The sequence below is a fragment of the Carassius auratus genome, chromosome 28 (genome assembly GCF_003368295.1).
Source record: "Carassius auratus strain Wakin chromosome 28, ASM336829v1, whole genome shotgun sequence".
NCBI lineage: Eukaryota > Metazoa > Chordata > Actinopteri > Cypriniformes > Cyprinidae > Carassius > Carassius auratus.
The window spans coordinates 5682254-5698010 of NC_039270.1; the positions used below are offsets into that span (position 1 = coordinate 5682254).

Genomic DNA, 15757 nt, shown 5'->3' on the forward strand with positions numbered 1-15757 from the left:
TGTCACAATGCTAAACATTTTAATTATCTTAAAAAATGCTATTTTCTTTATGCAAAAACATCTTATTTACTGTGTCCAGGACATGTTTCCGTGACTTTAGTTTGAGTCCCTTGACTTGGTCTAAGCTCCTCAGTGTCATGTGAACAAACCTGAGGAGTTAAGAGCAAGTAAAGGGTCTTTTACCAACTCACCCTCTAAAATTGAAGACCACCGATGACATCACATCCTGATGGACATGTTCAAATGCATAACGTATTGTATTAATGTTTCAGTTTTTCTCAATAAAGACACAGTTGGGCAGCATGAGGCAAATCACTTGTGTTTATTTACAAAAATAAGATTGCAGCAGATACAATACACTGTAGCAAAACCGTATGTTCTCCGTAAGGTCGGACCATATTTGCACTATTGCAAAAATATCACTAGAACGGCTCTGAATAAGGTTGCCATAGCAACCACTCGCTCGCTCTCACAGAGTGAGGCACTGGGAAACGGCTAGTCGACGTACAACAACAAGTGGAAGACAACGTTAAAGGAATGAAGTGAACACGGAGCGGCGGCTCGGTGAAAGAGACAAACGCACACAGAGGAAGTACAGGGACGTGCGGGGGGCAGTGCTCCCAGTCTACCTGACACACAAAACTCATGCATTGTGGGTATCAGCTCACCAGTCCGTTTTACAATCCTGCTCCGACCTCCTCTTAAGATTTAATCAGGAAGTGAAAGCTGAATGGTGTTATCTGATATATGGGTGGATGTCACCACTAACAAGCCAAGTGATCACAGTATACTACATTTAGTTAAGGCTAAATGTATCTGCAGTATATAACAGGCCTAGGATTGCTAATATAGTTAATTTAAGATAAAACCCAAAGTCTTATCTTCTATACCAGACAATACAGATCTTAACATTAGCACACAAATGTAACACACTGAAACTGAGGAACATGCATTTTTTGCTCCCTTGGTTTTGTTATATAGGATGCATTATTTTGAAACATATTCACAGTACTTGGTTCATTTGGAGCTCATTCGTTGGTCATTTGGTGTAAACGTTTAATACACAAATCAACCAACCAAAACCACTCAGAAACCAGCATTTTCTGTAACATACTTCACTTTGGTTTCTTAAAATGCGCACCATAGTTTAAGAATAGTTCACACAAAAAATTGTAAATTCGATATTTACTCTATTCATACTCCAATCCTGCATGACTTTGACTCTTGGAATATTTGAAAAAACATGCTGCAAACTTTTAGAACACGAAAAAAAAAAAAAAAAGAAAGGATGGTTTGCTTTTTTCCACAAACAAAAAGTCATACAAGTTTAGAACGTGAAATGAGTAACTATAAAAGATTTCACTTTTGAGGGAACTATCCCTTTCATTTTGAAGGAGCTATGGTACAATGAAACCAAGATAAATCAGAAATAATGGAAAGCAGTGAAATCATCAGTTTTCCATAACAGTAGAGAAGTAACACTTTATAATAAAGTTCCATAGTTAACTGCATTACTCAACTAACAATAAAAATAACAATTAAAAAGAATATACACTTTTAATACATTAACTCTTTCCCCACCAAACACAGAATTTTCCAGGTTTCCATGTTATCAATGTTACACACAGGGGGCGCTATTACGCATCTGACTATGATCCAGATGTAGTATTTGGTAAAAAAATACAATTTCAATAGCATTTTGCAAATGTTGTTTTTTTAAATGATACTTTACCTACATTCAAGTGTTAATTAAAAAACAGAATACATGAAGCTAGAATGTTTAAAAGTAGAGGCTCTGTTCTTTATTTTTATGCATTGCATGATATTAATACAACATTTCCTGGGGATCATGAAATTTTAGTGAAAATGATCAAAAGAAAAAATGCTGGCGGAGGCTGGTGGGGAAAGAGTTAATTATAATTAAATGTTAATTTCAACATTTACTAATATATTATTAAAATAAAAAGTTGTATCTGTTAAACTGAGCTAATATGAACTAACAATGAATTCTGATTTGCTAATGTTAAAAAAATTAATGAATCGTTCGTGATTAATGAATTGTTCATTAATGTGTTAACTAATGTTACCCAATGGCACCTTATTGTAAAGTTTTACCAGTAAATCTAAAACTGCTGATTTTACTGCAGAGTATAACTTAAAAGTAAAAAAAAAAAAAAAAACAGGAGTAAAAGGTAAGTGAACACTTGCATAAATTATGTTCTTTGCATGATTGCATATCTATGTTCATATCTGCACACTGCCAAATTTTAGAGTAAATATTCATTAATTTTCAACTTCATTCACTATATAATTTGGCAGTGGAAGTTTCCTTTAATTGTTTCGCAGAGTAAAATGGGTTTATTTGGGAAATGAAGATGATTGCAGTGTTTGAATGGGGAACTGCATTGACACACCTCTCAGATGTGTAAGAGAGGAAATATTTCCCTAAACTCTACACCTCACAATCTGTTTGCTGGCTAGTCGTCTACTGTGATATTGCGGAACAGGTAGGCCATGGACTCCCCGTTGTGAATGCGTCGGATAGCCTCGGCCAGGATCATGCTGACATCCACGGTCTTGATCTTAGGACACTGCAGCTTTTGCACCTCATGAGGGACAGTGTTGGTCACCACCACCTGAAAGACCATAAAGATATCTCAAACAAACTACATCATTTTATACACTAACTCACATCAGTATTTACATGCAAATAGATGCTATTCAAACAGCTGATGGACTTCAAGGTCATTCTCAGGATATAATGGTTCCTGTCTATTTCTATTTCTTTATATTTCATTTGAAAGAGTTACAGCTGAACATTTTTGAAGAATGCCATGCACAAAGTATCAGGGCAGTACTTGCCATACACACTGAGGGAACCCCATATATGCATCCCGACGGTCAATAATATCTTTTAATGGCAGTTTCGCAATGTTTCCGCTTTCCTAAATACACGGTTATGGTTGGTTAGGGCCTTGCAAAATCTAACCGTTACTTAAGTCATTATTTCAACTGTAACATTATTTTCACAGTATTCTGGAATTGTCATGCTTCAAATGTGAATAGCATCTGCCATGCAATTCATTTCAGATCATAATATAAATATTTTTTTCTTTTTATTTTAAATGCATGATGCATGTAGACAGTAAGACCATATAGATTTTACATTCAAATAAAAGCTCATCTTTTTTTTAAGAGAATTAGAATGAGCCATTGACTTCTCATTGGAGGTGCATTATAGACGAGCTGAAAGACTCACTTCGTCTATGGCGGACTCCTCGATGAGACGCGGGGCGTCTGCAGACAAGAGGCCGTGGGTGGCCATGACGTAGATCTTATAAGCTCCTCTCTCTTTCAGGATCTCCGCTGTTGCCACAAAGTCCTCCACATCATCAATGATGTCATCCTAAAGGACAGAAACCACATGCACTGCTCATCACGTCAATCAAAAATTACCGTCACACTGATAACTGATCCAAAAATACAAATATCTTACGACAATGATGGCGATGCGACCTCCAACATCTCCGACGACGGTGATGGGCGGTTTCTCCTTGGCCATCATTACTATAAAAACAAACATCTACTAGTTTTTCAAATCATCTCAGGAAATAGTTTGTAGACCAAGAAGCCAAACAAACAATTTCCATCATTAGAGTAGATTGGGTAAGATGGGTTCAAGTTTATGCAATGGCCTAGAAGTTTAGGCAATGGCCCAACCAACCCAAGTATCATTTAATCATTTGAAAAGTCCTGCATGGACCCAATTACACATAACACTAGCTTATTTGTTGGAGAACGCTTCCCATTTTACCCCACCTACAATTCAATCCAAATAAAAAATGAAAAACTCATGCCATGCAGAAATCAAAATGATCATCTCTTGGTCCCCAATATACCCAATCATAGAGGTGAACATCTAGAGGTTTACACTACGAGTCAGTGCAGGAAACTACACAACAATCAATCTGTCCTCGAGTCAACATGACAGACTCCAGGACATCGCTGTAATTCAGGAGTGGTCAAGAGGGGCTAATGTCATTCATCCAGAGGAAGGGCACAGGAACACAGCCAAAACTCACACTCCAATCCAAGTAATCAAGAGAGAGAGAGGAAGACTGGTGGGTCGATAAAATAATTTAGGGGGCTAAAGTTGTTATGCATGCCTTCAACACATGCCTTTCATCAAAAATGGTACCCACAATGCTTTTCTTTGTTTATACCTTCTGTATTACAGGTTAACGAGGCTTACAGACCATCTTTCCTAATCATATTAGGGGTCTTTAAGGAGTCGTTGTTCTGTAAAACAGCATCTTTGAAAGGCATCGTTCACAGAGGACGTGTTCTTGACTTAGAAAGAGCTATAGTAGATGGGTGAAAACGGAGGGAACAGCAACTACATGTTCCAAACAGTGTTTTTTATAGGGCTAGATACTTTTTTCTGTTATTATTACATTAATGTGAATGTAATGTTAAGCCACATCATTAAATATATATTTATATTTAACAAAGGATAGGTTTAAAACCTGTTCGCACAGTATTTGCATATTTCATGCATCTTTTCAAGATATGTAGGGAAGTGAATTTGTTTCACATTTACATCATGTTGACTACTTTATTAACTGCACCTAGAATAGAGCTTTCTTCATCATTTTGTATGTTTTAATAATAAAGACAGTGTTACTTGAACACTGTTGTAGTTACATTTTAACATTTGTAAAAGTAGTTGAAGTTTACAGTTAAAATAAATCACCCAGCCGTAATCTTCATCCAAATATATACTACATTTTGGTAAGCAGTGTGTAAATAACAAATATGTAATTATATTATAGTAAATGTTTTTAAAGCGAAAGATTTGTCAAGTGAAAGTGTCATGAGCCAATCAGCATGATAACGATGACATAATTCTCCTTCAGTGATTGGTCACATGGCAGAGATTATCTTTATTCAAATGAGAAGTGACAAGTGCAGAGAGTGATCTGCTGTCTGATAATGCTGGATACTGCAGCAAACAAAAAGCAATTAAACTGTTTTAGCCAAATTAACTTTACAAGGCAGAGACAATTGACCAAAAGTGTGGCATTTTTATGAACACTTCTCTGAAGACACGTTGACACTCAATGTAGTGCACACAATGTGGGCAAATGACAAGTAATAGTCAGCATAAATTACAAAAAAAAAACTATGGTAGAGTTGCAATATTTAACATTTTGTTTGGCTAAAAATATCAAGTTTCTGAGGAAAGTGATTTAATTTTTTTAATTTTAAATTTAATTTGAGACTACTACACCCTGAAAAAAAATACAATATTTAATTAAAATGTATCAATATTTAATTACAAAAACTTTACCTTTGGTTTTCAACTAAATTAAAAAATGTTTTAGTAAAAAAAACTAATAATAATAATAATAATAATAACAACAAATACTAATATAAATAATAAATAAATGTATTAAATATTAGTAATAAATATTAAATAAATAAATATTTATAAATAGTAATAACAACAATAATGAATATTAAATAAATAATATGTATTCATTTTCAATAATAATAATAATTGTGGTGCATAACTACTTCAAAATGTGGTGCTCATAGCACTAGACAATGAACATATGAATGGCTGAATTCTGTGTTGTGCTTTGTCTACATACTGTAGAGTGTAGACTATCAATATTTTGAAAATAAAAATAAAATTATGGAATGCAAAGATGATGTCCTGTGTGAACGACCCCAACAAGCGCTGATAGCCAACGACAGTATTATGCATGGCAATAAATGTTTTAATGTTTTCAAAACACTGTTTTTTTATGTGTACTTCTAAAAGCTGTGATGTGAAAAGATGTGAACAAAAACCATATTATTATTATTTTTTGTATTATTAACCCTGTATCTAAACTGTATCCCTGTATCCTGTATCTGAACTATCAGGAAACATTTTACTTTTTTTTTTTTAAGGTCATGTGTTTTCAAGACGATGCAGGGGTCTTGGTTCCAAGCAGGTAAAATACTACTGTTTAAAACCTCTAGTCTAGGGATTTCTCAGAAGCAGGCATGGAGTGTTGATTGACCAGATGAGCCTGGATCACAAATAGAGGCATTTCTCTCAGACAGACATTCAATGGTTCCATTTCTGAACGATGGTCATTACATGGAATTCAAAAATAAGCACTTCAAATGAGGCTTCTTAGTTCTGTTCGACTAAAGCACTCTGAAGCTCAAATCCAATCTCTATCATTATTATGCTTGGCGGTATATCGGTAGATATATTTATGCCATTATGAGTGATTTTATTGGCTATTTTACTATGGCTTCTACTCATCAAAATTTAAAGTCGCTATGTTTTATTTATCTATTTATTTGAATGTATAAGATGAAGCACCTTCAATTTGTAAAACAGTTAATTAGACGATAGCACAAATTGTCATTAGGACATGGTTATTACAATACAAACTTTACATTGAAAATATTATATAGAAAATGTGACTGTTAGAATAATACATCTAAAAAACAAAACCTGTACTGTGATATTTTGGACATACCAAGCACCCATGCTCTTTATACTGGTTTATAATTATATTACTAAAATAAAATAATTTTAGCTGTTGAAAAATATTTAAAGAATGAACATGGGTTTACTTGTGGTAACTAAAGTGCTTCAGAGTGCTGGACCACAGACACTGAGAGACCTCGGCCACTGCACGCATGCACTAGGAACCATTTGAGCGTGTTCACTGCTGTGATCGGTAGCAAACAGAGTTAACCGTCATACTTGGGAGCTCTATGCCTGGGAACGGAGCTTGTTGTTTGCCTATTACCAATAAATAAACATCACGTTAAACAAAAATCCACACACAAATGATAGAACATACAGACATGAAACCAGGACTTCAACAATCCTCATCAAACCCTGAGGAAATAGATTTCACAAGCTTTCGAATGAACTTTTCTCAGCACCAATGAAATTGAGCAAATTGAGGGTCTTTTCAGGATTGTCAAAGTCCATACAAAAACCATAAATGTACATCGAGCTACTTGAGCAATGTGTGCGTACACTGTGTGCAGAATTATTAGGCAAATGAGTATTTTGACCACATCATCCTCTTTATGCATGTTGTCTTACTCCAAGCTGTATAGGCTTGAAAGCCTACTACCAATTAAGCATATTAGGTGATGTGCATCTCAGTAATGAGAAGGGGTGTGGTTTAATGACATCAACACCCTATATCAGGTGTGCATAATTATTAGGCAACTTCCTTTCCTTTGGCAAAATGGGTCAAAAGAAGGACTTGACAGGCTCCGAAAAGTCAAAAATAGTGAGATATCTTGCAGAGGGATGCAACACTCTTAAAATTGCCAAGCTTCTGAAGCGTGATCATCGAACAATCAAGCGTTTCATTCAAAATAGTCAAAAGGGTCGCAAGAAGCGTGTGGAAAAACCAAGGTGCAAAATAACTGCCTGTGAACTGAGAAAAGTCAAGCGTACAGCTGCCAAGATGCCACTTGCCACCAGTTTTGCCATATTTCAGAGCTGCAACATCACTGGAGTGCCCAAAAGCACAAGGTGTGCAATACTCAGAGACATGGCCAAGGTAAGAAAGGCTGAAAAACGACCACCACTGAACAAGACACACATGCTGAAACGTCAAGACTGGGCAAAGAAATATCTCAAGACTGATTTTTCTAAGGTTTTATGGACTGATGAAATGAGAGTGAGTCTCGATGGGCCCGTGGCTGGATCGGTAAAGGGCAGAGAGCTCCAGTCCGACTCAGACGCCAGCAAGGTGGAGGTGGAGTACTGGTTTGGGCTGCTATCATCAAAGATGAGCTTGTGGGGCCTTTTCGGGTTGAGGATGGAGTCAAGCTCAACTCCCAGTCCTACTGCCAGTTTCTGGAAGACACCTTCTTCAAGCAGTGGTACAGGAAGAAGTCTGCATCCTTCAAGAAAAACATGATTTTCATGCAGGACAATGCTCCATCACACGCGTCCAAGTACTCCACGGCGTGGCTGGCAAGAAAGGGTCTAAAAGAAGAAAAACTAATGACTTGGCCTCCTTGTTCACCTGATCTGACCCCATAGAGAACCTGTGGTCCATCATGAAATGTGAGATTTAAAAGGAGGGAAAACAGTACACCTCTCTGAACAGTGTCTGGGAGGCTGTGGTTGCTGCTGCACGCAATGTTGATGGTGAACAGATCAAAACACTGACAGAATCCATGGATTGCAGGCTTTTGAGTGTCCTTGCAAAGAAAGGTGGCTATATTGGTCACTGATTTGTTTTTGTTTTGTTTTTGAATGTCAGAAATGTATATTTGTGAATGTTATATTGGTTTCACTGCTGAAAATAAATAATTGAAATGGGTATATATTTGTTTTTTGTTAAGTTGCCTAATAATTATGCACAGTAATAGTCACCTGCACACACAGATATCCTCCTAAAATAGCTACAACTAAAAACAAACTAAAAACTACTTCCAAAAATATTCAGCTTTGATATTGAGTTTTTGGAATCATTGAGAACATGGTTGTTGTTCAATAATACAATTATTCCTCAAAAATACAACTTGTCTAATAATTCTGCACTCCCTGTAGACTGAGTCTAAATCACACAAGACCTGCTCATTCATCTAAAAATCAACCCTCTATAGACACACTGGCAATTGAATTGCTCAACTAGTAAATTTTTTAGTTTACTCCTGGTCATTCAGTGTTGCTGTAAAATTATTCATAATGATAAGAATTCTACAAATAAAAACTATAAAAGTACTAAGGATTACTAAGAATTAATGAGCAGCCGGATTTATGAATATTAATCGGGTTTTGTGCATTCGCTCAAACTAATTTGCCGAAACTTAAACGCACGATAATAGGTGAGCGCCAGCCAATTAGATTGCCGTTAGCACAGTCGCGCAAAAAAACCCGGCAGTATTTAAAAGCTGAATAATTCCAAAGGAATGGCGTTATTTGAACAGGAAAATAAAACAAAGTATGTCGCTTAAATATAGCGTATCAATTCACTTCGGAGTGAAAATATATATATATGCTAAACTATAGCCTATTAGCATCCAACTCACACAGTTGGGAGTCAAATCTGAGAATTGATTACCCATTGGCTAATATTATACATCATTTATTCACCCAGAGTGAAGATTAATTCATATATGCGAGGGATTTACTCAATGGTTGAAAACGGTAAATATCATAAAAGTGTGTTTATGATCTTAATTCCCTTCTATACTGAGGTAACTGTGTGCTCAAGACAAAACATAAGTACGAATCTAGAACAATTAGCACATGGGATAGTGAAAATAATAACTGGGTCTCAAAACCTAGATGATTGACTCATCGGTTTCACTTATTGGTTTGTGTCTATCAAAACACATGGAATATAATTCTTGTAACAGAAATATAACATGTCTTGAGAAGTTCTTTAATCGCTGGTCTCTATATACACATGCTTTAAAACAGATCTATTTTGAAATCCTTTTTGAAAAATCTCAAGAGCATACAGAGTCGAGAACGGTTTATCTGAAAAGAGAGTCACCAAGCAGGTTGCAGCGTCTAAACATTTTTTGACCACTAGATAGAGCCAAAATGGCAAAAAAATAAATAAAACTAAGACTTAATTTTGATATGTCTTCTGTCAGTGAGAAATGATCTGGTATTATGCAATTAATGTGGTTTCAAGATTGATCGTTCCTGTTAGGGATCCACAATTAATCTAATTTCTTATCGCAAATACCATTATGGATGCCACAATTATGTAATCGTTCCAACATCATTCAAGTAAATTGTGATAATTGCTATTAAAATGTCATGGGAACAATCGATAACTGTGTCATAATTGTACAGCCCTGTCACTTTTGAGCATTTGTTGTATTGTTTAGTTGGACTGTTCAATCGGTTTAGACTCGGTGCTGTCTGAGTAGCTCGTTTCAGTAGGTTTTGAGAGAGTCTTTGTAAACATCTAGAGACCGTGATAAATGAGTGGGGGAAGGTTAAAAAGAAAAAACCCTCTTGACCTATCTTGAACTCCTTAATCTCCAGAATGAGCTATTTTGCAAGACTAGTGCTGCAATCGAACCCTTAATTCACAGGATCGTTGGATGAACTCAGCTAAAACTTACAAAGACATATTTATAATGAAATTTTTCGGTTTTCCTAAAAAGTGTCCCATAAATATTAAACTTCAATTCTTTGTGAAAAATAATAACCTACTGTTACTTTCTTTTGATTTATGGGGTGAAATCCTAACAGGGAATGTCTCTCTGATCTAGTTAGTGTTTGTTAAGCTGGTTTAACCTCTTAATAACATTACGTCTAAGTCACTGGTTGGAGCTGAAGGGATTCAGAGTGGGGTGACTCTTACATGGCAACTCCAAGCCGGAGTGTCCAAAGGTGTTGCGGACACACGGAGGAGAATGGCGCCCATCGGCCATGTCGGACTCCGAACACTGTGCTTCTCCGTGCATGACGGCCAGACCAAGACGCAAGCGCTCGGCAAACGACTGAGCCCTGAAGAGAAGAGAGACATACAGAGATGATTCCATGTGTTTTCTCTTTAAATCAGAAATAAAGTCTGCCATTTTCAGCAAAGCCTGGTTTTATCTATGAAAAATACAACACAGATCCAGGAGCCATTACCTTTTTGCAGCAGATGGGGACTTGGCTACAATGATAGCGTTTCTATAATCAGGAATCTACACAAAATAGAAATGGGAAGAATTTTTTTTTTTATCTCATATAATATAATATAATATAATATATATAAAATGTGAAGTTAATAGCTGTAAATGCTGCCTACCTCCTCCTGAATGTACTGCACCAGGAAAGGAGAAGCCCGCAGGTTGTCCACAGGGAACGTAAAGAAGCCCTGGATCTCTTTCTGGTGCAGATCCATGGTGATTATATGAGTCAGACCTAGTTTACAAAGCAAATTATTAAAAGCTGCTGAAATAACACTCTGGATCACAATGGTGTAACACACAACCATATCAGCAAACCATTTAGACACACTGGACATCGTTGATCTATTTTCTGAAAGCTAAAATACTAAGAATTAGTCAATGTAGACAAATAAAAATTGTGTTTGAATTTCTTTTCAATCAACTAACATGGTCATGGAGCAGAGACTGAAGCAGTCAACCATAAAAATGAATAAAGACTGATCGTGGTGTCCAACTTTTTGTCTGTTACTCTTAAACCAGAAGTAGGAGCACGCCCTTACCTGCTTTAGCTAACATGGAAGCCAGGAGTTTGCACACTATAGATCCTCTCTTCCTCATCTTACACTGTTTACTGTAGGGGAAGTACGGGATCACGCCGATGATGTTCTTGGCACAGGAGGTCTTCAGAGCGTAGGCCATAATCAGCAGCTCCATAATAGCAGTGTTAACATCTCTGAGGGACACAGACAAATGGACCTCAGCTAACCCTTCTACAGAGCGTCAAGAGAACTGCAATCTGAGACATGCAATTTAACACAAAAAAAAAAAAAAAAAAGTAAGATGCCCTGTAGACATCACTTTGTACCTTCTGTGTTCGGTGAAAAAAGAAAGAGAGCACATGGTGTCAGAATCGGCCAATAAAGTGTACATTAAAAATCTCATTTAATGTGTAATGATGCTCTAAAAAATATGGTGAATACATGATGTATGGCCTTGAGCTAAACAACTAATATATATATATATATATATATATATATATTTAATATACACACAGATGACAGCTCTAGCAAGACAAAGATTATGATCAAACAGCAAATAATCTATATTGTTATGCAAAAATTAATAGGCACAAGTTTAAACAGTCTGAGTTTATCAAGAGTTTAATAAGCATGCTGATGTCCTATTCTGAATCGGATTAAATAAACTCTTACCTGGGAATGGTCTGGATGATGAAGATGGTCTGGCCTCTCACAGACTCTTTAATCTCAACTCTCGTTTCTGTCAGAGAAAAGCAACATCATCAAAATTATATTAAATGGATTGTTTTGTCACCACTAACCTGTTTGGGTGAACCTTATGAAGAGGAGGAAACATTTCCCTCAAAATAAAAATAAGAAACTATATTTTGAATAAAGAAATCTTAGCTTATTATAAGGACATTATGCCATTGTTATTAACATTCTTCTCTTTCTTCTTCTACTTCACTCTTATTTTATTATACTACTAATCATTAAAACCGTATGTTTTTATTTATTTGTTTGTTTTGCTTCTCATATTAGGTCTCGTGCATAAACACTTATTTGTGCATCTGTGTATTCAGGCAAAACCTGAACACACACCACACAAAAAAAAAAAAATTATTATTATTATTATTAGTATTATTTTAGGAACAACTGAACCCACATGCAAAAATACATATACACATAAATAAAACAGTATGACTGGCTATATAATCATGTCAAGAGGTTTTTTTTTGTTTTTTTTTTCATCTAAAATATATGGTAACACTTATAAAGTTCTCACTATTAACTAATTGCCTATTAGCATACATATTACTAGCATACTGGTCGTTAATTAGCATATATAGAGCACATATTCTGCATGACCATATTCTACATCCCAAATCAATAATTCAACTTAACAACTACCATACTAGAAGTTAATATCCAGCAAATAGTATTTTGTAAAGCTAAAGTCATAGTTAATAGTGAGAATTGGACCTAAATTTGCAATACTCAGTGTATTGTACCGTATGTATAATACTTTTCTATTCTTAACTGTTTATATCATTTTAAATCATATATATATATATATATATATATATATATATATATATATATATATATTGTTGTGCAATTTTTTTTAATAATTATTTTACTTTATGTAAAGCACTTTGAATCACCATTGTGTATGAAATGTGCTATATAACTAAACTTGCCTAGCCTAAAATAAAGTGTGCATTCCATCATACACAGTGTGAGTGTAAGTAAAGCAGCATTACAGCTCGAGCTGTATAAAAATGCAGATGTGTGTACAGCTGGTTAATCAGAGGTCTGTAGTCTGGGTCTATATTAAAGGGGTTTACTGAACAGGTTTAGAGGACGGCATTATATGAGGATCTTTCAGACAGCTCTTTGGAGAGTGTCACATGTTTGCTGAGAGTCATGAGCATCTGTAAAGTACAGGCTGTGTACAAAGCCCTTATATGAAGACACACGGCCACTCATTCAGAACAGTCTAAACTCATTAACATCAGAACGAGGTTAACAAGACATTCATGTGTGTGTGTGTGTGTGTGTGTGTGTACGGACATGATGGGAATTAGGTGGAGATTTTTTTTTTGTGACATGTTCTCCAGTGCATACAAATAACACTGTTATTAGTGAATGCGACCCGTTAGGTTTTGTGTGATTAGTTGTTCTTAAACACTATTGTTACGAGCTATGCAAACTGAGACAGATACGGATGGGTGTTGTTGTTGTTTGTTTGTTTTTTGAAACTGCAAGAATGAAGTGATTACTGTAATGAGATTTTTGTTCACATCTAAGAGTCCATGTCGAAAGCGTCAGGGGGCCAAGGGTCACTCTGTCAACACCAGAGTATGTGTGTGTGTAAATAAAGCATGATTGATCACCTCTGTTCGACTCCTGGTAAACAACAGATTTCCCCAGCTCAACTCCAAGACGCCTGCGAAAAAACACACACACACAAGCAGAAATCAACACAGGTATGCCAAACGCTTCACATCATGAGAGTCACCGTGAAACAGAGCGGCATGAAAACCTGATTGAACAGATTGTATTATTTCTGTCACGGTTTGCAATGAATGCCGACTATTTCCAAGAGCCGTCAGTCACATGCACAGCTTATGTGATGAATAGCCCACTGTTCACCAGTTTTCTGCTCTCCTCATGAGGAGAAAACATTGCATTTATTTTCCACAGTAAGTACAGTTCAAACCAGACGTCCACATACTTCTAGGCATACTTTATAGATGAATTATTTCAGTTATCAGTCAATTCATCATAGTATACATTACTGCAGCTGGCCGGAGGATTTTTTTTACAAGTTGACATGAAAACAAAGGCAAAGAAGAGACCAGGATGTGGTATTTTCTGCTCGATCTACAGGCCAAAATCTCAAAAACCTCACTACATCTTCATATAACATCAAGATCGGCATCTAAAATCAAGATCTTTGTTAAATATAAAGCAGCTGGTCATAGGATACTCACTCAGTGATCTTCTTAGAGAGTTCAGTGCACGCGGGAGTAGAGTTGGCAGAGAAAACACGATAACCACCTTTAGCCACGTTCATGATCAACTACCTAATAGTCAACAACCAAACTAAAGACGTTTACAAGACTAGACTAATGCTACACAGTCGCGTGGCTTTATCGCCGTCTCATGTGGGAATGTTAATAGCTAATGAAGAAGTCCAAAGGCTGCTCTGCAAGTTTACTGTGGTTTCTTCTTCTTCTTCGTCTTCTTCTTCTTCTTCTTCTTCTTCTGGGGCGCTTTGGGCGCTTGGCAAACCAGCTAGTACTGATTTACCGTCACCTGCTGGACTGGAGAAAGATAACAAAAAAAAACTACTATTCTATGATCCTTTTTATTCGTTCTAGTAGACCTGTGTCTTTCACATATTAAATTAACTGTACATATGTTTTCCTCAGTGCTATTCCAAGCGTATTTTCCAAAGTAAATTTAAGTTTATATATTTCAAATACTTATTTTTACATTATTCTCCTCTTTTCATATGCATGCAATTCTATTGTTATACGTGTCTTCCTAAACCAACTTTGCTTTGAATAATATAACAGTGTCTTCCTGTATCATTAATAATGCCGTGAGGCCAGCACGAGTGAGGGGCTATACCTAACACAGAATGCACTGGGTAGCGTATTCCCGCTGGACGTATGCTAGCAGGCTGCCAGCTCGCAGGAGGACTTACAAGTCACAGACCAACTGTGTAGCAGTGAAACACGTGAATCTCTGAGGGACCCAGCCTGCAGGGTGCAATGTTTCAATGAAAGCAAGGGTAGCTTGCCAAGGGAAAGAGACACGAGAGACTTACTTTGGGGATACACACTTGGGATTGCCCGAGATAGGAATCACAACACATGGAGGCACTAGTCAAACATGGGCTGATCGACAGAGCATGCACGCAAGTGCCTGACACCAACAGTGCTGGAGGAACCCAGGGTTCTGAACTGAAGAACTCAGCGGGGAAGAATAGTGCACGCATCCAGTATGTGGAGTGAAAGGGTCCACGAAGAAAACTGACACCGAGCAGGTCAAGGGCCCGGTTGCATAAAGCACCTTAAGTGTAATTTTCCCTCAAGTTTGCCTTAAAGGTTCCCTTAAACTTAAGGGTGTTGCTAAAAATAACCCTCTTAAGTGTTACTTAAGGGTTTCTCTAAGTGAACCCTTGAACCTCCCATAGGTAGGCTATATATTTTTCACCTAAGTATTCCCTTAAATTCCCATTTCTGCTTTTCTGATTTATTCCCTTAAAAACCATTAAGTGTTGCATAAAGCCCCTTAACTGTAATTTTCCTAAGTGAAGTCTATAAGGTTGGGAAAACTTTACTTTAAGAGTTACACAAACACAAATTAGACGATAAGGCTGAGTTAATGGATCCTGTTGAAGATATTGATGATTTTCGTGATAGGGAGAACCTGCTGGAGCATCTTGCGAGAATCGATTTGATTGTAGTGCAATAGATAGCTAACAAACTGGAAGACTACCTTGACAATGGCCTTCATGAATCCCCTTAATACTGCACAGGCATGTAATAATTTTAACA

At 36.5% G+C, this 15757-nt stretch overlaps 1 protein-coding gene across 1 annotated transcript; it reads right to left on the reverse strand.

The window, feature by feature from the left end:
* Positions 1–303: 303 nt before the first annotated feature.
* On the reverse strand, positions 304–14458 carry LOC113047473 (phosphoribosyl pyrophosphate synthase-associated protein 1-like). The gene is made up of 10 exons (XM_026208859.1): positions 14183–14458; positions 13583–13635; positions 11880–11946; positions 11229–11401; positions 10806–10921; positions 10646–10701; positions 10371–10516; positions 3497–3567; positions 3260–3406; positions 304–2636 (listed from the first exon to the last, which is right to left on the reverse strand). The coding sequence occupies exons 1-10, from the start codon at positions 14263–14265 to the stop codon at positions 2478–2480; spliced, it is 1071 nt and encodes a 356-aa protein (XP_026064644.1). The 5' UTR covers positions 14266–14458; the 3' UTR covers positions 304–2477.
* Positions 14459–15757: the final 1299 nt, after the last annotated feature.